The following is a 21,991-nucleotide window of genomic DNA, read 5'->3' as shown; positions in this document are numbered from 1 at the left end:
ACTTGTTCGGTCTTCAGTGCGCCGAACAGCCGAGTGCTTAAAACTCTCATTGCTCAACCCATCACTTTGGCATTGCGTCAACAAAGTCTGAGTTAAGGCTATGGAAACTGTGGGTCTATGAACCTACGAAATCAAGCATTTGAAAAGGGTTTTGGATCTTTGGAGATTTCTTGACTGACATAATGAAAACTTACTGTTTGGAAACTCCAGAGATCATGTAGTGCCTTTCTGATCGATGTAGTAAGACTTTTTTTGGGGGGTGGGGGTGGGGAGGGAGTGGATTCTAAAATAACTGAAAAAACCCCACCTGATTTCCAATGAATCATTGTCTAGCAGTGACCTCTTTTCTCTGGGGTTTTCAGAGGCTTTGTCAATGCCGAGACAGCACAGCGTCACTTATCCTATGTCTTTGCTGAGAAGCAGGAATTCAGGTCTTTGGAAAATATAAAGACAACTTATTTGAATTAAAGTAAGAGAACGTTTGTTCGTTGTTAAAATGACTCCATATCTCTGTCTTCTCTAATCTAACCCAGCCTTCCGTGGGGACCGCCTCTGCTCGGGAAGTTGAGCTTACATGAAGGTTTCGGACACGTGACCAGGAGCTCCCCTATTGTTTTCAGTCTCACTGTCTAGCTAGCAATCAATTCAATGCAACTGTGGTTCTTTGCTTTTTGTAATCTCCTGAAAGCCTGTTGTAGGTTCCACAGACTTCCCAAACAACCCTAAAATGGATTCCGGTTTGGGAATGGTGGCAGTAGGTCAGAGACTTAAGGTTTGAGATGTGTCAAGTCCGGCAGAAGGACGTGCTTTGGATTCGCAGGTGAGGCTAACAGGATGCGGACCACCGGAACTCGTGAGAGGACTGTCCACTAATCCCCGGACCCATCCTGGGAATTTTTATTGAAGACCTCATCCTGGGAAGCCTGGTGGTCGATCCCTTCATAGAACGAGCCGCCGTTGTGCAGGAAAGTCCCCACCGCCCGCCCCTGCCGGGCGTGCCCCACGGCGTCGCTGAACACTTTGTTTATCTGCTCCTCCGAGGGCATCCACCAGTCGGGGTTGGAGGTACAGTGCATCCTAATGAATTCTGTGGGAATATACACAACGATAAAGAGAGAGAGAAAAACAGCTGATTTTTGCAGAAGAGGACGGACAGGCTGCTTACACATTTACAGAAGCTCTACAAGAAAAGCTTTATGGGAAATCCAATGTAATGCTATGATGATGTCACTTCTTAGACTCAGCTGATTACATGGAAGTTGTCTACTCTTGTGCAAAAGTAAAAAATCACGTTAAGTGAGAAGGTGATCCTCTAAGGAACACTGGCTAGTGGAATGAAAGGCAGATCTGATTTATAACATGGACTATACACCGTGGAGCCAAAGTCACCGTGCATTTCAAACCTACGTCGGTATCTGCTCACATCTTAAAAATGTTTGGTGTTTCCGGAAACAGCAGATCTCCTAGCATGGTGTTCAAATCAGCTACTGATTTGCAGACTAAATGCCACAGTATAACAAAATCTCAGGGGCTGAGAAACTGCCTGCATTTTGGTTCGGAAGAGGTTTCCACATTCTTTACATGTATCATAGGTCATACTTATTTCTCTGATGGGGTATCCACACATGTACTGACAGGTATTTCTTTTAAATGCGATTTCCTCTAAATATTTAATTTCACCAGAAAGCAATTTGCATGCCCAGAAGGGTGAATGTATAAAAAGGAACCAAGACTCCCTTTGGGTCGAGCTCACACGATCCTTTCTTCTGTTTTCTCAGGGGGTCGGGGCACATGCAGGACTCCTGCCTTGCTATTTTGGTACGGACACTTGTAAACTGAAGTGAGCATTTTGGAAAAAGTTTTGTCAAATTCCTTGCTTTTTGCACAGCTGACTGGGCAGAACAGTCCAAGGTGACTGTTAATTACACACCGTTTCTTCTCCAGCCCTGCTCCCTCTACAAGACAACAGGTCTGGTTGTAGGGCTGGAACTGTCTGAAATGACTGGGTGAAATCCCGGCCCTACTTGCACTTAGGAGAGGCTCATGCTGTTCAGGTACCCGGACCCCAGCGATCTCAGGAACTGAACCGTGCCCATCTCCGCAGGCAGTCTCTAGCTTAGCAGAAAGGGAGGGACAAATCTTTTGATTCTGTGCCTGACGTGAGAGCCTCGCTTGCCTCACCAGAGTCCCAGCCCTGGCTGCCTTACTCAAGGGCATAAACAGTGTATATTCAGCAACTCATCCTGCAAAACTGCCAGAATCAGACGGCTTCACTTAGGGGGCAGGCCTGGGAAACACTACAGCGTAACTCCCTAGTTCTCTTCTGTCCCTCTCCCACCCCTACTGTATTCAGTAGGTATCCACTAACTGCTGTAGTTTCCCCATCTCTGATCCCCCACTCCTATCAACATAAGGAAATACAAGCTAATGGATGAGGGCGCCCTGACCCTGCGCCTCCGAGACCATGCTGCTCTGTGACGCCTGTCAGCCTCCACTCTCCTCTTGGTGGCCGCTGCTGACACAAGGCCTTCTCTGATACTGTGGCACAGACTACTGAAAGCTCGTTCTGTTACACAGAAAGGACACGTCTTCGCAGGCCCTCTAACCCCTAGGGTCAAACCAACTTCAGGAGCGGTCAGCCTGGAGTTTGGGTCCATCCCAAAGCACCCCGTTTTCCATCACTAAAGTGTCCAGTGTCTGAAGCTTCCTTGGCTACTCTAATCTTGCTCACCCAACACGGACCTCCACCCCGGGAGGCACCAGGCCGAAGCCTCTATGAAAGGAACCCATCTGGGTCACAGGAAGGCCCTAGAAGCTCAGCTTTGGGGACAATCCTATAAAGGTCTGGCCCAGCTGCCCCCACCCAGACCATCACTGTTTTTTGCCTCTGTGTTCTCCACCCAGGGGCATCCCCACCTGGAGGCCTGCGGGTGTGGCGCCGAATGACGCTTGAGCTGGAGGATACAGAGGCTGATTAGCCCACCTGGACTCTACCCGTGTCACAGGGGGTCAGGTGACGTTCTCAGGGCAAGGCATGAGGGCTTTGGGGTATATGTTAATCCCTCAGTTTCACTCACTCGCTGCTTAAAACGTAAAACGTTGACTAACAATTTCTGGAAAGGGACACAGTGGTGAGACCTCTTGTCCTGACTCCCCTTACAGGCCCCAGAGCAACTTCGTGGAGTAGTGTTCCCAGGAGAGCCCCAAGCTCACAGACGTCTCTTTTACTCTTGGGGAGTAACTGTCAGCTCTGATGCTGTTGAGGAAGGAAGGAAACTGTGGCCAATTCGCTAAGACAGACCCTGGAAATCCCCATTACCCACTGTGCGTTAAGTGGAATTTTCAGGCCGGCCAACAGGGGGTGCCTGGCTGATTGAGGCATTTCCACTCCAGATGGTTCCCTCAAGGCCGGGCCACCTGCGCTAGAATCACCTTGCGTGGGGCGGGGGTGGGGGTGGGGGGGCTGGCGGGTGATGAGCAGCAGTGCACGCCTCTCCCTTTCCCGGCTCCAGCCTGCTCAGTCAGAAGCTTGCAGTGGGCCTGAGGAATTTCAGCTGCTAAGAAAGTCTCTCTGTGCCTCAGGCAGACTACTGTTGCAGAACACGGCGGGCATCCCAGGCGGGGATGCTGAAGTGTCCTTGCTGTACACCAAGGCCTTATCAGCAATAATGTCTCCTCACTGTGACTTCCTTGCCAGGAAATATTTTGTTCCCCTGTCTGGAGTAAATTAAGTTTTTCCAACCAACAAAATTACTACTGAAATATACAGGTTAATACTTGAGCTTTTTGATACGAAAATTTTCAGGTGTGAACAATGTTCCTGTTGGCCCTCGAATGCTTCTACCTGTCTGAGGCTGTGTTCATCTGCACCCGCTGAACCAACTGTCTGCCTCCTGACCCTCGTCCTCTGCCTGGCCTACCAGTGTGCGTCAGCTGTGAAGTCATCAGCTGCTCGTACTGAGGAAATGGTATCATCAGAGCAATATTTTTAATAAAAAGACCTTAAAAAAGACTAACAGAATAAAGTCTGACTGGGCAACAGATACTTTAGGCACCCCAGTACTCAGGAAAATTAACTAAATAAATTGAAGGAGTTGGGGGCAAGTCCTCTTGAGAAGGTAGCTGGGGGAGGGGAGGGGGCCCAGGCTGCAAATGGAAACAAGGTCTCTCATTTTCCTAATTTTTAAAGAGCTCCCCATCTTCCCTTCCTCTGTGCGATCCCCCACGCTCCAGGTTGGCTAGACGTGGCCTTCTGTGGCAGCAAAGAAAATCAGAATTCAAAGCGTGAGACATGAGGTGCTATGCAATGTTTATGGGCCGGGAAGTGAGAATGCCAAGGCTAAAGCAAACGGAGATTTTTTAAAGAACTTCTCGATACCGAGTAGATGGGCCACATGAAGCCTATAGAGAGGTCTCAGCGGGCAAAACCAAAATACAGTCAAGGCTGAACACTTGCACGGGAGAGCCACAGCCAATGCGGTGAAATGAGATCACAGATGGCGACACTGAGCGGAAGGATGCAGTACCTCGGAGGCATGTTACTTTAACTGGATCCAGAGGGCGTCTTTCAGGACCTGTCTCTCCTGACTGCACTGACCTTTTCCTTTTCCCAAGGCCGCATGAGTACTTAAGCTCATCGGTTGTGAAAACAAATCTGATGAGATATCGAAGGAGCCGTCGCCCATCTTTCTTGGAAGAATTTACAGCCTCGTCCCACTGTTTGCTCGTTATGTAGACAGGATAGTTGTTCAGCAGCTGCTTGCTTCCCTGGAAAAGTCAAGTATTTTCCCATTACCTACTTAGCCAGCCGGGCCAGCCAGCCAGCCAGCGAGCCGGCCAGCCAGCAGAGGCGATCTCCATTTCAAAGGCAAACACGCTTTTTAACCAAGTGGCTCGGCTGACAATGAACCAGGTATTGAAGAGCACAGGTAATTGCTTGCACTCAGAACGGGCACTTTTCAAATTACATTTGCATTTTCTGTAACAAGAGCCAATGAGGTATAATGAACACCTTTGAAAGAGGAGCTATTTATAACTTGCATTTTAACAGGTAGGTTAAAATGTGTCAAGATCCAATGACAGGGAACACTATTTAAATATAACCCGTAACTTTCCCTTTCAATCTATTCAAATATGCAAAAATGACTTTGAAGAGTGTGATCAAACAGGTCTCTTCATCCTCTGGTTGGCGGTAAAGTATTTTTAGAAATGATGCTGGTGGTCTATTTTCGTAAGGTACTACTTGTGTTTAATTCACTCAACACCCAATAGCCATCGTGTAACAGTGGAAATGGCATTAAAAAGTGAATTTTAAAAGGGAGGGGGATTGCGAACCCCCCCAAAATCATCATTAATAATAATAATAACGCAAACCAGGTTTCCTCAAATGATAGCTTCTGCAAATGCCACTATGTCAACTCAAAATTTTTCTTCCTTTTCATCTTCTTAATTTATGTCTGCTATAAAATTCCCAGGCTCAATTGCAGCAGTGGGACTAATTACAGGAATTTCTGTAACATTTATAAGCCATGTTTAGTCAATTCCACCTACACAACCATTACTTTAGTTCTGGTTGTCCATAAAATTCTACAGTCCAGGACAAATTAATTAACCCATGATCTCAGTTTTAATGTACTCCTTCCCTAGTAATTAAGGTGTACAAAATAAAGAAGGAAAAACTCATTCAGTTTTACAACTCTGCAAATTTACTCCAGGTGATAAATTTGGCGCTGTTTGGGTCTGATACGGTTCTATTTCAGAAAGTGCTGTTAGCAAAGCCCTGAGAAGGAAGGGCCAATGGCCCAGCAGCTGACAGGGAGGAGGCAGCCCGTTTGTGCTCTGAGGTGGTCGTGGAGTCCCACCCAAGCAAAGTCGCCACCCCAGGGGTCCCGCTTCCTTCAACCAGCCGTATGTGCCTCAGTTGCCTTCTGAAGGGAGGCAGTTGAGGTGCATGGTTTGTGCTCTGAATTTAGAGCAGCTGGAGTTGGAACCGTATCTTGGTCCGGGTCTTATTTGTGTTCTTGAGTAAGTGACTTCAACTGGTTGGACCAAAGCCTCCCTGTTTGTAAAACAGGAAGAACTAAAGTATCACGGGTTTAAGATGTGAGTATGTGGCGGCAGAAACCAACCCTTGGCTCTGGTGCTATGATCAAAAGACGGGCAAGAGCCCAGAGGTTCCAAACTTTCCTCAGCTGAGGCTGCCTCTTGACCGCACAAGGGGCGAACCGGGCTGTGGGGGTGTGCAGGGGTGGACGACGGAGTCTGTGGTGGTGCAATGGAGAAGCAAGGAGGAAAGACGTAGAATTCTTGAGCCAGGCTGTGGGGGACGGAAGATCAAGGTGACTCCCAGGTGAGCTGGGACGTCCTTCCCAAAGAGGAGGAACAGATGGGCACGGCGGGGAGGATGCGGCTGAGAGCAAGCAGGAGAACTCTCCTGCTTCCCACCCACAGGGAAGGAAGAAGGGGTTACGGGGTTCTGATTCCCTGCGCCCTCAGTCCTCAGGGCAGCTGGGGTGAGGGGCTGGGGTGAGGGGGCCTGGGGAAGGTGGCATCCAGGACTGGGTGCCTCAGACCCCAGGCTGTGTCAAGAGTATTTCTGTGGAAGAACATCCCTAATGACTGTCACCATGTCCTGAGCCAGCGAAGCACAGCCTGAGGCCAGCCCCCGGTGCCGGGCAGCCCCGGCCTCTTTGGCCCTCACAGGGGGTGCCGCTGGTGCAACGGCAGAGCTGGGCTGGGGGGCGGCCCCTGACAGGTGACTCACGTCGGTGCTGCAGCTCTTTCTGTCAATGCAAGGATGACAATCCCAGCTTGCAGGTGTGCGGGGAGGAGACCAGCCATCTCCCCACTGGGAGATAAGCCCAGGAGGGCGGGGGTTTCCGTTGGCTTCACTTGATGCTGTGAAGAGTTCTTTCTTTCTTTTTTTTAAAAAGATTTTATTTATTTATTGGACAGAGATCACAAGTAGGCAGAGAGGCAGGCAGAAAGAGAGGGGGAAGCAGGCTCCCTGCTAAGCAGAGAGCCGGATGCGGGGCTTGATCCCAGGACTCTGGGATTATGACCTGAGCGAAGGTAGAGGCTTTAACCCACTGAGCCACCCAGGTGCCTCCGGAGAGTTTTTTCTTTCCTCTCTTCTCTGTTCTTTCACTGCTGTGCCACAAGGACAGAGCTTCTGATGAATTATTATTTGGCAAAATTAAAGAACTTCAAGGGGAACAAAGAAATGGGCCATTAAAAAAGGGGTACTGGGGACAGAGAGCGTCTGTCAGTCCTTAGTTTAAGACCATCTTCTCAGTTATGGTTCTTGTAAGTACACCTCAGCCTCAGAACCGCAACCCGAGCAGCTGGTTGTTAAACCTTCTATTTCTTTAAGGTTGTGCAAGTTTTTTTTAAAGATTTCATTTATTTGAGAGAACGAGTGAGAGTACAAGCAGGGGGAGGGGCAGAGGGAGAAGGAGAAGCAGGCTCCCCGCTGAGCAGGGGGCCCGATGTGGGGCTCCATCCCAGGATGCTGGGATCATGACCTGAGCCGAAGGCAGATGCTTAACGGACTGAGCCACCCAGGCGCCCCTAATGTTGTGCAAGCTCATCGGGCAAGACGGGGTTCCCGCAGCGGTTTGGCTGAGGATATTAAATCCTTCCCCAAGGTCTCACAAGGCAAAAGCAGAGCTGGGAACTTGGTCCCGGAGTTCAGAGCCTGCCCCTAAGACCAGAGTCAAGTCCGTTTCAGGATGAGAGCTGTCTGAGATGAGGGAGCTCACAGCCCAAGGAAGGAGCTTTCTCGAATCCTTAAAAAGAATCCACTTCTACAGAAGAGCTCAACAGCTCTCCATCAAATGAAAGTCTCCGTAAGTGTAGAAATACCATTTGGAGGCAATTTTCGTCAAGAAAAAGGAAAAGAAAGAAGAAAGTCATTTACAGCCCCAAACAACTCAAATGCTCCCTGTTATGGACGAGATCTACCACACTATTTAAGCATAGTTAACAGAAATAAAATGTGATCAATAATACTAATGAGAAAATGCCCATGTGCCTGAAATGACAGTAAAAACAGCATAATAACGATGATGATGGGTAATAAAAGCTTGAATTTTCCTATGCAGAGGGAATGCAGATCTGTGGCCTATTTTTATGTTTCTATAGAATCCTGAAGGCATATTCTCCTCAATTAGTCACCAACAGGTTATTAAACTTTGATCTATGAGTCACTTGGAAAACACCAAAATGAACAGCCTTCAGTAAAATGTATTTAAACACACAAACAAATGGAAGACCTACGTATGCATTAATACTTACGTAACTTCTGAATTACTCTGTGAACACGGAGAGGGTGGGACAATCAGGGGAGAGCTTTCTGGAAGAAGTGGGCTTCTTGGAAGTGCATTTTGCACAATAGAAAGGTCAAGTTCAGAAATGTGGACCCTATTCTAGGCAGCAGTGAAAGAATTTTAAATGTGTGACATTCACTTTGGATCTGTAGTTTAGAAAATTCACCTTCCAGTGTGGAGAAAGGAGAAGAATCCATCCTAATAGTCCAGGTACAAAGTGTGGGGAAGGAGGCAGAGAGGAGGGAGACGACTCAAGGTAACTATAAAACAAGCAGATGTCAGGAATGAGGAGGAGGGAGGAGTCCGTGATGCCTCAGAAATTTCTGCGGGGGTTGGTGCTGCCTTTACTGGAGAGAAAACCGGGGAAGGGATGGGTATTCAGAGGCTGTGCTGGGAGTTCGAGGATGCAAGGGCATCCCACTGTTGGTCGGGGCAGCTGGAGACTGGTAGCCCAGATCTTGATCTGGGACTTGTTGACCTGCACGCAGCTGGTGTCAGGGAGAGAACACGACCGGGCGGGGAAGGGCAGTGGACGGCGAGGGAAGGGGATGGACGGTGGCATTCTGGACAACAGTGGATAGAAAACTCCTTACAGCAGAAGAAAGGACAGGGAGCCAGGAGAGAGTCCCGACACGGAGGCCAAGGGAGAGCACGGAGGAGGGGGGTGAGGTTCTGGGGAGGACGAGGGCCAGAGGAAGCTGGGAGAGTCACTGGGGCCACCTGCAGCGGACTCTGGGAAGCAGTCGAGGTGCAGCCAGATTACGGGGGGTGGAAGAGCAAGTGGAAACGAAGAGTGGAGCAACAAACACACACCAGACTCTCAAGTGTTTGATCCCCAAGAAAAATGAGGTCACCGTTCTATAAGTGCCTTCGACAACAGGCACCGACCGGGGATGCGCGTGGGATGAGACTGGTGTCCCGCCTTCCCGGAGCCAGATGCAGTGTGGGGCAGAGTCAAGGGCTGACAGAGGCTGCTGGGGGTGGTCAGGGGGATGGAAGGAGAAAGAAAAGACAATGATGGAGGGACCGAGGGAGCATCAAAGCAGGTCTATTTCCAGGGTGGGAAAACTTGAGTGTCTGACCCAGTAACTTGGTGCACAAGACGAGGAATGACTGATGGCACAGAGTTCTGGGGGTGGGGGGACAGCAGAGGTGAAAGGACAGATGTGGATGGGGGTGGGGGTCGGCAAAGAGGAGGGAGGGGTGCTGCTTCCTGGATGGGGGTACTAGGTGCACAGGAAGGTAGAAATCAGTGTGGCAGAAATCACTGGATTGAGTTCAACTTGGTACCGCTTACTTTTGGGCTGAATTCGAGAGAGAGCGTGGTGGGACCAGGGACGGGGGCTGGAGGAAAGGCACAGAGACCTTCGAAATAGCTTCTCCAAACTTCAGGGAAGGGAGTGACGGCCAAACAGGTCTCACGCTGCACCCGGGGGTAGGAGGGTTTCAATGCATACCAGATTGGCTCCCGCCTTTCCATCCTCTGGTCTCTCTCACATGCAGAAACGTGGAAAGGAGCGTGTGCTCGTATTTCTTCTGCAGTGGGGCATGGGGTCAGGGTGGGAAGAGTAGGTTTGCTGCTGGATCTATGAAATGGTACGCACGAGGATGGAGCCTTGAGATGATTTTAATAGACACGGAGTGTTGAAGGATATGTGATGATGAGATAAGAGAGAGGGTCAACGGCCTGCCGTAACCAGCATGAAAGACTCACCATGCCAAGGGAGGGAAACTTAACTACGAGAAAAGAACTTATCTACTACTGTTATCAATCCAAGATGTTCCTAACCCTGGCAATTCCTTCTTTCACTGGATTTAGGTTCTAAAATTCGTAAGATGAAAGTAACACATATTCAAAACCGAGCCTTGAGAATCTTGTGGGAATGTACCATTTTTCCACTGATCTACCGCTCTCAGCAGAACAGGTCATCACTCCTGCACTTTGGAAGAGACTGCGGTTGCTTCTATTGAGGTCCAGAGGAAGAAACGTTCTGGAGCCCAGTGTCCGGAAGACATCCACCTAACACTTGAGAAGCCCACTTGGTGTGGGAGGTGCCCAAGAGCAAAGCGCTTTCTGGAACACTGGCTCTGCCAGAGAAGGGCAGCTTGGCGTCTCCATTTCAGCCTCTCCCGAAAGAATGCCTCCAGACTGGTCTCCACTGTTCGAACTGCTGTTTCTTTATCTCCCCCTGTCTGCGTACAGCATTCAGTCTTGGGGAGTTTGGGTACGTACGCGCTCTTCCCCCACTGGTACTAAGAACCCCAAACCTCAGGGAGCCAACACAGTGTCTCGCTAGCCAACGTGCTCAGGTGGACCCTGTACGCTATCAAGAAGCTTTGTCTCAAGGAAATTTCGAGGGACCCACATCTCTGTTTTTGCCAGACACCTACCTCGGTGGGCTGCTCGGCGGGCTGCGGGACCAGGAGCTGGTTGTGGTGCTGAAGCACGGTCTTCAGGTAATCCAGAACAGTCTGGCAGGGCACTGCGGGCAAGAAAGGGCGAGAATTACACAGGAGCTATCCTGTGACAAGAAAATGAGAGGCTTCGAGGTTTAAAAAGAGTTTTGATGCAAACTTCTAAAAAAAAAAAAAAGATTATTTTCCAAAGGAAACGGAATCTTCTTTCTTTTGATATCCGTAGTTATTTCAGTTTGTAAATACAGAACAGATGCTATGGTTTGGGGAATTTTTAGGGCTCAGCACAATTCACTAAAAACTTTTTTCTTTTTTTTTAAAAGAATTTTATTTATTTATTTGAGATAGAGACAGTGAGAGAGAACATGAGAGGGGAGGAGGTCAGAGGGAGAAGCAGATTCCCCTTGGAGCTGGGAGCCCAATGTGGGACTCGATCCTGGGACTCTGGGATCATGACCTGAGCCGAAGGCAGTTGCTTAACCAACTGAGCCACTCAGGTGCCCCACACTGAACACTTTTAAGTCACAGTCACTCTGAGATGAATTTGGGTCAACAGCGAGGATCAATGAACCACTCACAGAAGAGACGTTCTCTTGTTTCCTTTGACTCAAGTTGTAACATTAGCATCCACTGATGCTTTTTAAAATCAAGGTACTGCAAACTAATGTTTCACCAGTTTTAAATCAATAACACAATACACGTTTTTAAGGATGGATTCACTCCTAGCTTTGCGGTAAGCAGGAGGGCCGTGCACCATAAACCTGTTTGCCTACGTGGACACAGCTGCCTGGGGTTCCCACGGAGCCGGCCCAGCGCAGATTCAGTTACGGTGTCTTTCGTTAACTGTTGCACTAATTTTCTGAAGCTCAATCTCATAGATTCATTGAATAATTACAATAAAACTGAACAGGTATTAACCCAACATGGAACCCTGACATTTTTTGTACCACTGCATAAACAATTCCTACATCTCGAGATTTCTATTAGAGCCCTTTCAGGAGCAGTATCAACTAATTGCTTTTAAAGGTCTTGGTAGCTTAGTTAATAACGTAATTCATGGGAATTATTGCCACTATCTGTCTCAGCTGTGGATTTTCTTAGGCTGTTTTTGTCACATTACAGAAAATAATAAATATTTAATCTAAACCCCAAATGTAAAGTATCACTGTCTGCCTTCTGCATTTTTTCTCACTTTTTTTTCTCTTTTTTAAAGATCGTAAACAGAAGTTACCATCCTTGTCCACACTGCTAAAAAGCTTTGGTTTAGGTGACATCCCATTGTAACATAACCAATCAAGTGTACGTCAACATCCCTTTGAAGAATATGAATGACACCAAGTATAAGCAGCTTAGTAATTTTTTCTTTTTGCCAAAAAAAAAAAAAGTATTTTCTTATATAACCATCCTTCTGGACCTGTGTCTTTTTTTTTTTTTTAAAGATTTTATTTATTTATTTGACAGAGAGAGATCACAAGCAGACAGAGAGGCAGGCAGAGAGAGAGGGAAGCAGGCTCCCTGCTGAGCAAAGAGCCCGATGCGGGACTCGATCCCAGGACCCTGAGATCATGACCTGAGCTGAAGGCAGCGGCTTAACCCACTGAGCCACCCAGGCGCCCCTGGACCTGTGTCTTACAGTCCTTCAATACAGTCTTCAAATTGGAGAAGCAATTGCTGAACAACCAGAAAGTCAATGAAAAGAAGGCATGCATACATATTATCAGTTTGGAGTAGGCCTTTTGTCAAAGCAAAGTTCAATAAAACCTGTCAAGTATCTCTAATTTCACCAGCCTATTAAAAATTTAACCCACATTTACCCCAAGGATACAAATGTAGGGATCTGAAGGGGCACGTGCACCCCAGTGCTTACGGCAGCAATGTCCACAATAGTCAAACTATGGAAAGGACGTATATGTCCATCGACAGATGAATGGATAAAGACGATGTGGTGTGTATATACAATGCAACCATAAAAGAGGATGAATTCTCACCGTTTGCATCAACGTGGATGGAACTAGAGGGTATTATGCGAAGTGAAATAAGTCAATCAGAGAAAGATAAGTATCACAGGATCTTACTGATATGAGGAATTTAATAAACAGAACTGGAGCATAGGGGAAGAGACGAAAAAGTGAAACAAGACAAAACCAGAGAGGGAGACAAATTGAGAGACTCTTAATCTTAGGAAACAAACTGAGGGCTGCTGGAAGGGAGGTTGGAGGGGATGGGGTGACTGGGTGATGGGCACTGAGAAGGGCACGTGATGTAATGAGCACTGGGTGTTATATTAGACTGATGAATCACAGATCCATACCCCTGAAACAAATATATGTTAATTAATTGTTTAAATTAAAAAAAAAAAAAAACAAGAAAAAAGAAGTCTAACCCACTTTACTGACACCACAGCAGGAAAGAATGAATCTTCTGTTAATGGCATGAACTGTGGGGAAAAGCAGGGATCCTGAGAAGCTAATGGAGACACGAAACTGTCTGCTGCTTGAGTTCTGGGTTTTCCCTCACTGTGTGGCTTGTGGGACCCCAAGGAACTTCTGTGTCTGGTGTCCTGCCCCTGGGGCTGTGCCGTGAGGTTCCCAACAGCAGCACTTTGTCCTTCACGGTTTGTGGTGGGAACCAAACGCGGCTGTCCACACGCCAATGTTTGCCAAGTGACACAGGCAAGATATTACTCTGGATTTAATTTGGAAGTTTTAGTAAAATTTGCAAATAACTCATTGACTGATCAGCATTTGAATGAAACATCTTTTGACCCTTTACCCCCATATTTTATAGTCATGATGATGTTTATGAAGGGGTCCCTGGGTGGCTCAGCCAGTTAAGTGCCTGACTCTTGGTTTCAAGCTCAGGTCATGATCTCAAGGGGCCTGGGATCGAGCCCCGAGTCAGGCTCCGAGCTCAGCGGGAGCCTGGAGATTCTCTCCCTCCCTCTCCCCCGGCCCTTGCTTGCATGCACACACACTCTCCCTCAGATAAATCTTAAAAAAAGAATTTTATGAAGAAAATGTTTAAATGAAGCACTAAAATGCTTACAAACATGACCTCAACCATGTTATGAATAATTATATACATAAAGAGATTAGAAAGAAGATCAAAGTGTTAATAATAATAATTGACAATGATTACATTTTAGGAACAGGATTAGGGGAGCTATTACCACCAATCCTGGTAAACCAGTTTTAAAAACTTTCTACAGGGGGCATGTATAATAATAATAATGTAAAAGCCGTCTGAAGAACGCTGATGTAATTGCCGCCTCCCCTTCCTTTGGCATACATTATCTGCAGTGCTGTCTGTACAGCCCTGGGAAGGCCTGGAGGCCAGCTCTCCCATTCTCTACACTCCCAGTGTTTAGGCAGCAGTGCTAAGCCATGAGCAAAGGCCAGCTGATTCAAATGTTGGAAGAACACGGAATTTTATGCGCATTTACTTGCGGTAGGGGCAAGTGGGTCCTGTAGGGTGCTATCTGGGTACAAGGCTAAAGGCCAGGAGGTTAAGACAAAGCTCATATTTAGCCAGTTACAAAACAGAAAAAGCCACTGGGAAGAGCGCTAGGGCCTCTGAGTCACCTCTTCGGGCCTCGACCCCTGGCCCTTCCCTGGCCCGGATCCCCACAAGGCAGAGGCCTCCAGGCCCTGCCCAGGCCAGGGCTGGAGCATGTCCCTGCAGTGACAGATTTGGAACGTCACTCCCTACTGTGGCTTTCTGGAGGGCTGCCCAGATTTTTACATGGGAAGCTGCAGAATCAAATGAAACCTTTTTGATGAACAGAAAAATAAAGTCAGGGGCGCCTGGGTGGCTCAGTGGGTTAAGCCTCTGCCTTTGGCTCAGGTCATGATCCCGGGGTACTGGGATCGAGTCCTGCGTTGGGCGCTCTGCTCAGCGGGGAGCCTGTTTCCCCCTCTCTCTCTGCCTGCCTCTCTGCCTGGCTTCTGATCTCTGTCTGTCAAACAAATAAATAAAAAAAAAGAAAAGAAAATCAGTATGGAAAGTAGAGATAGGGCTGTCTACTCAAGAGGGAAGGAAGTGGAAGGAAAGATAGTACCCTGACCCACAGCTACACCGTGCTGCCTTCTCGGAGAAGCCCTGGGCACCGAGAAGAAAATCATGGAAAACCTCCTGTCCTCTTGCCCTGCTGTCCTGTCAGCCCGTGGCTCCGTGTACATGCTGTGGACTTTCCCAGTGAACTCAGGGGCCCCCGGAGATGAGGAGCAAGGGGCCTGAGCTTCCGGCAGGATTCCTGCAGTCCAGGGCAGACACTGCGCCTTTGGCTTTCAAGGGATGGGACAGTGAGGTCAGGGCTTCCTGCAAAGGAGCAGCGGGATCCTCAAGGAGCTGATTATGCCCCAGACGCCTTCCCGTCTAATTGCGTCCTCATGCTCATTCTGAATATTGAGCACGTCTCTCTTTCTGATGCAGAAGCTACCACCTCAGGCCCACTGGGCGGGTTTCATCTACTCACTTACGCACTCTGCAAAGGAAAGGCAGATACACCTGGCAGGTTTAATGAGACAATACCTGAGGAACCAAAAACCGTAAAAACTTCTATTAAAGGGAAGGGAGAACAGAAAGGTAACTCAAATGTTCCTAGTATCAATCCTGATATCAATAATTACAATTTCTGCCACCTGCCCACCCCGTAATAACATTTTAGAAGACATACCAGAGAATCTTGGAAAGAGCGGAATGACTGGGAGGAAAAAAGCAAGTTAGGAAGAACTTTGGTGTCTATAAAACCTGAGAGGAATGGGTTACAAATGCTCCACTGGGTATCTAAGACATCTAGATGAATGTACCACTCTGAGAAACAGAGGGGCTCCCTAGCCTGCATGGCTTGATGGTGTCAGTCAGGGTTAAGGTCATTAAAACCACACGGACAGGGTCTTCGACACATTCTCAGACAGTAAATACCACTTAGCAGACAAAAAGAGGTAGAAATGGGTCCTAAAGTAAATCTCGGGTACTTTTTTCTCCTTAATGTACTTCCTCTGGCACTAGAACTGTCTTGATTCTGGGCAAGTTACTCAGCCTCTGTTACCTCATCTGTAAAACGGGGATAATTACCCACTGTATATAGTTACTGTAAAGCAGAAAGTGCCCAATAAACAGTGCCCAACGTAGGCTGGTCTCATTTTACGAGTAGGAGGCTAGTGAATTCCTTGGAGGTCACTTAACTGACTTTGTTGTTAGACTGGAAAGTAAGAACTAGAAAGTTCTTCCCAGGAAAACTGCTCCAATTCTGTGTTTTCCCACATTAAGGATGCTTGGGTCTTGAGGATCTAATTTTCACTGCAGATCATTACATTAAAATCTTGATCAGGGTTTCTCTAGCATTAATTACTCTACTTTGCTATATCACTGTTTTTACAAAATACACCATATCTATGATTTTAGAGGGAGACTGAAATTATTTACCATGCCATCTGTGCGCTTGCATCATCTCTAAGTGTCCTTTTCACATCGTGTCTGTAAAGTCTAAGCTCTGGAACTGTAACTATGTAGAAATAAACCGTAAGCTTTCAGTAGTCCTCAGCCTTACAGAGGCACGGTTATGCTTCTGCTTAGGACAATGTCCCGTCTCCGTGGAATTTCACTGACCTGTGGAGATGCCACAATAGGCCTGACACAGGCTCGGATTTGGGACACACAGCTGATGTGTCACTCTGTCCTCGAGCTTATACAGCCTGCCTCTCCTCCTATCAGGACACCCGGGAGAGACAGAAAGACTAAAGACCTCCCCCAACACTGACTCTCGCAGAAGTATGCGTGAGGTACTATGGGAAGTGGTTAATCCTGCCTGGAAACTGGGGGAAGAATTTGTTACAGAGGCGAGAGTCACCTGATTTGGGTCCTGAAGGATGAGTAGGAGTTTTTCAGTGGGCAGAAGGAGAATATGTCCTTGAACTGGGAGGAACAGCAAGAGTAAGAAAAGACCAGAAGCCAGTGGTCAGGCTGCTCAGGAATCCCAGTTGTCCACTGGGGTTGGAATGCTTGGCATACGGTGGGAACTGGGAGTCGAGTCTCCAAAAACGGACAGGACAAGAATCACGAAGTGAAGGACCGCAGGTGTCATAATGGGTGCTGGAATTTACAGACCATGTGAAACCTGTAGAGGCTTGTCAGCCATGGATGATCTGGGACTTTTCAGCAGGGGAGACGCTGGAGTCTGGGAGGAGGTGAGTGGCTACTGCACATGTCTGTGCTGAGATCGGTCAGATGAAAAGAGTGGGGAGAGGAGGAACCCAAAGTGGTGGGCATCTGAGAGGTGGAGTCCAGAAGGAGGCTGACGTGACGTTAAGTGTGACAGGTGCATCTGAGATGGCTAATCTGGGTAACTTGGCTGCATGCTGACTTCTTCACACGGTAAGACCACTACTTAAAATCGAAGGACATCACTTAAGATTTCTGTATTTCTGGGCACAGGACAGTTTCTCTCACTCCCTTAAAGTTGCTATTTGTTGAGAACTTACTGGCAGATCTGGGAGGCACTCGGTTGCTAGTTAGTAAACATAATACTTCCAACATTCCAACAGCATTATTTTTTTTTTATTTGTTTATTTGACAGAGATCACAAGTAGGCAGAGAGGCAGGCAGAGAGAGGGGGAAGCAGGCTCCCTGCTGAGCAGAGAGCCGGATGTGGGGCTCGATCCCAGGACCCTGAGATCATGATCTGAGCCAAAGGCAGAGGCCTAACCCACTGAGCCACTCAGGCGCCCCCTCCAACAGCATTATTAACCTCACTGTACAGAAAGAAGAAACGGAGGCTCAGAATGGTTAAGGGAGTTGCCAAGAACCACAGGGAGCAAATAGCAGAAATCCAAACCCAGGTTTGACTCCAAACCCATTTTCTTTCCCCACACATCGCTCTGTTTCCCTCCATCCCACGGCCATAGCAAGAGTTGTGATGACTTCTATCGATTTCTAATGAAGAGAACTCCATCCTGTACTCTGTTCCTATCATTTGCTCCAGGTTCTTACTCAGAATACACTCATGCGTCTTCCTCCTCCTTAGAATCCCCACGCTTCTGCGGACCCGAAGCCGCCCTGAATGTTTCTGCACAAGTCCTTGTGGATGCGTGTGAGTGGGGGGCTGGAGAGAGGGCCCCAGCATGGCCAAGCCGCTTTCACTCCAGGCTTTTAGCTGTTGCAAAATTAGTTATCCCCAAACCTGGCATTCCTGATTTATCTTTTTAAAATCTTCTTAGGAAATGGCAACTGTGGACTAATAGGATCAGAGCTGCCTAATCCAAGGTGAGTTTTCTGGTTTGTACCCTCAAGTTAGCAGTCGATCCTCATGATTCACGCTTTCCGGCTGGCCAGCGTGCTACCATGCATTTGTAAGTGTCGTGCCCACGCATGCGTGCGGGGCTCTGGCAGGCACCTGCGGGTCACCGAAAACCCTGGTGGCCCGATGCGCACTCTCCCAGCTGAGGTCGGACAAGGGAACTCTCTGCCTGTTTCAGCTCTCGCACTGTAGCAAATGATCTCTCCGTGTGCCACGTTTTTCATATTTGTGGGCTTTTCGTTGGTGAGCTTGTCGTTTAAAAGGGACCCCGTGCACAGAGCTGGAGGGCTGTCTGGTGTTCCTGTGTGCAGGAAGGCCGCAATGAGCCTCAGGGAGAAAACACGGGGCGGGTAAGCCTCATTCACGGCAGGATACAGTGCGGCTGGCTGTGAGTTGTGTTATTCCGACAACGCTATTAAATTAGGTCTCTTTAAACAAAAACATACATAAATATGCATTGATCTGTTGATAAAAATGTGACCAGAGGTCCTCAGAAACCCAGCTCCGTATTTCCCAGAGGGGTGACGCTTTGGGATTCACTAATTCAGTGTCGACAGTGACTTTATAGAAGGTAACTACAATGAACTGTGCGAATCGACTGTATTTTTCGGGTGAAAGGGGTAATAAATTAGATCTAGAGTCAAGAGGCTTCGATTATAATTCCAGCTCTGCCCCAGGCTTTGCCTGTCCTGGTTTCAACGTCTTTGTCCATCAAGTGGGAAAATTAATATTTGTTTGGAGAGGTAAAGATAAATTGAGATAATCCTAAATGTGCTTTTTAAAAAGTAGGAAGTCCTTTAATGATGTCAGTAGTATATTTCTGTCTATTTGGCACTTAGAACGTCTCAAGGTATTTTTAACATGTCGTAATTATTTTACTTTGGAAGTTATTTTCTAAAATTACCATATTTTATGATTCTAAGACCCACATTTTTTCATATTTGCTTGTTCAAAGAGAACTCTAAGGGACAATTATGATTTGCAGTGTTTTTTTTTTCCTCTTAGTGGAATACAGAATACTGGTGCATCTTGCATTCAGTGGGGTCTTAAATGAGATGATGTACGGTATTTTACATCCATCCTCCCTCGGGAGCTCTCTCGCCTCGTGCTGACCGCAAGCTTTCCAAACCAGTGTGCTGGCCCTAACCTGCCACCTTCTCTGGGGAGACAGTTCCCTAACATCTTCCTTCTTTCAATAATGTCTCAGCTTTTTGTATTCCTGATCCAGGTATCATTTCCTTCTGTGGCTTTTTACTTTTTTTTTTTTTTTAAAGATTTTATTTATTTGACAGTGAGAGAGAGAGAGAGGGACAGAGAGAGCACAGGGAGGGGTACAAGCAGGGGGAGGCGCAAAGGGAGAGAGAGAGAGAGAGAGCAGGCCCCACTGAGTAGGGAACCAACGTGGGACTCCATCCCAGGACCCTGAGATCACGACCTGAGCCAAATGCAGACGCTTAACTGACCGAGCCACCCAAGTGTCCCTGTGGTTTTTTGCTTTTAACGTACCTTCACTTTTTTCTAAAAAATTTTAACTTTTCAACGGACTCTCTGACTTCTGGTGTGATAATGTAACACCAAAGAGTGGGGGCTGAGGCTCCTCCCTGAGGAGACAATATTTAACTGCCCACATCGGCAAGTCACAGCGGGCGGGAAGTCAGATGACTCTTCTCCAGAAGCCCTTGCTTGCATGTGCTTGACCATCAACAAGTCTTTGCTGACTCCTTGACACAGGATACAGCAACTCAGAACCGGTCAGGTGGTGGGGGAAGAGACTTTCCCCAACCTCTTTCTTCTTGGTAAGGTCTGCACTTTCCTGTCCCCTTTCATAGCTGCCGGGGCTAATTTCCCTCTAAATTCTAACAGGCTCACTTGAAGTCCCACTTCTAGACGTTCTGCCCAGTATGAATGCTTATTTCAGGAAAAAAATAAAAAATTAAGAAACCAGGAATCTCAAACTCATTCAACAGCACAATTTGGGAGCAGCCGAGAAAGGACTAAAATCAGTGTCCTGACCTGGGGCAGGCGTCCCTATCTTCTTGTTAACCCTGTTTCCTCTGAATGCTACTTTCTCCTTTGTACTGTAAGGACAGCCATCCCACAATATATGGGTGGTTTCTACTACAGGAAGGTCCCAGGTCCCCAGTCCTCCCCTGGAAATGCACTGGCTTTTAGAACAACAGAGGCCTACTGGAACTGCTGGGAAACCCTGACAATGATTAGAGAAAATGCATCCCAAATTATCCAGAACTACTGCTTGCAAAATACTCCTGTTACATGTAAAACCAGATGACTTTTTTTTTTTTTAAAAGATTTTATTTATTTGACTGAGAGAGATCACAAGTAGGCAGAAAGAGTGAGAGGGAAGCAGGCTCCCTGCCAAGCAGAGAGCCCGATGCGGGACTCGATCCCAGGACCCTGAAATCATGACCTGAGCCGAAGGCAGCGGCTTAAACCACTGAGCCACCCAGGCGGCCCACCAGATGACTTTTTACTTTGAACTTCTCTTCTTCACTACTTTATCTACTTTATTACTTGCTGCACTTTTCTTCAAATGGCTGTCTATAAATAACAGTCCCCTTCCCCAAAATTCATAGCTAATGGAGTGAGAGGTGGATTCATAGATGATCACCCACAATCTGGTCTGTTGTTTAGCCAAAGACGGAGGTGGAGCAGTATGGGGAAGGGGACAGTGATGCCTTCTTTTGCTTCAGGTTTTTGTTGTAAGCGACATGTTCGACTGGATGTCCAATGCTAAGGTGTCCCTATATAATAAGTACATGCATTAAGTAATCACTTTTTTTTTTTTTTCCAAGAGAGAGTGAGAGTGTGTGTGCGCACAAGGAAGGGAAGGAGAGACAGAGGGAGAGAGAGAATCTCAAGCAAATGGAGCCTGACGTAGGGCTTGATCTCATGACCTTGAGATCATGACCTGAGCCGAAATCAAGAGTCAGAGGCCTAACTGAGCCACCCATGTACTTCTTAAATAAGTTAATCTTTCTTGAATTTATGCTAATTGTATTCTATTCATAACTGACAAACTGATATTTTTCTTTTTTCATAAAGATTTTATTTATTTGAGGGAGAGAGACCGAGAGAGCACGAGTGAGGAGAAGGGCAGAGAGAGAGAGAGAGAAGCGGGCTCTCCATTGAGCAGGGAGTCTGACTTGGGGCTCGATCCTGAGACCCTGAGCTGAAGGCAGACACTTAGCCCACTGAGTCACCCAGGCACCCAACACACTGACTTTCATTCATATAGTTGGGTTTCCGTATGGATTATTTACTGAAATCATAGTTCTCTGTGTAAAATGGCTTTCGACTCAAGTTCATGGAGGGAGCGTTCAACAGGGCTGGTCTGTTTACCCTCACAGTGGTATCGCTTCTCGGCCTTTTGGCTAAGATCAAGTGTACCCTCACAGTGGTGACCACAGCCTAATTTCAACAAGTAAAAATCATTCAATATTGGACCATCTAGAAAGCTCAAGAAATTGTAGCATTTTCATCTTTCTGGGAAACAGAGACAGCGATTCGTGGCAGGTCAGCAAGTAGTTATCAGTGACAGACTTTTCACCTGGTACAGATAAATGGGAGGAGGACTAAATCGCACATTTACTTGGTATTTGCTGAGGACAAGCATTCAGGACTGGGAATCAGACATCACCACTCTGGACAATTCTGTTACCTGTCCTCGCACGGTGAAACTCTTAGCCACAGTTCTGAATGGCTGATGAAAGGATCTAGAATTCACTGATCTCCAGGACACTATTTTCTCCCCCAGGGAAAGAGGACGATGGGGACCAAGATGGAAAATACTCCTTTGGGGATAAAACTCCAAGCTAATTAACCATAATTTGTGGAACGGTGAGAGTTGTAAACTCCCACAGCATGTTAGCTCCGGCCCCCTCTCTTGGACTTGGGCGAACCCACTGGAGTTCTGTGGCCACTGCACTGAGTT

The 21,991-nt window shown here is 47.4% G+C and overlaps 1 protein-coding gene across 2 annotated transcripts in view; it reads right to left on the bottom strand.

Annotated features, from left to right (window-relative positions):
• Positions 1-282: 282 nt before the first annotated feature.
• Positions 283-21,991, bottom strand: part of BEND4 (BEN domain containing 4) — a 31,780-nt gene continuing 10,071 nt past the window's right edge. Inside the window, exons 3-5 of one of the 2 annotated variants that reach the window (XM_045997803.1) lie at positions 10,719-10,810; positions 4,527-4,767; positions 283-1,087 (exon numbers count right to left, since the gene is read on the bottom strand). In XM_045997803.1, the coding sequence (XP_045853759.1) occupies positions 870-1,087; positions 4,527-4,767; positions 10,719-10,810 (551 nt within the window). In that variant the 3' untranslated portion in view covers positions 283-869. The remainder of the gene's footprint in view (positions 1,088-4,526; positions 4,768-10,718; positions 10,811-21,991) is intronic. The other variant, XM_045997804.1, reaches the window with a different exon arrangement.

This window comes from Meles meles, chromosome 2, assembly GCF_922984935.1.
Source record: "Meles meles chromosome 2, mMelMel3.1 paternal haplotype, whole genome shotgun sequence".
NCBI classification, from domain to species: domain Eukaryota; kingdom Metazoa; phylum Chordata; class Mammalia; order Carnivora; family Mustelidae; genus Meles; species Meles meles.
This window is presented reverse-complemented; position numbering and strand designations above follow the sequence as displayed.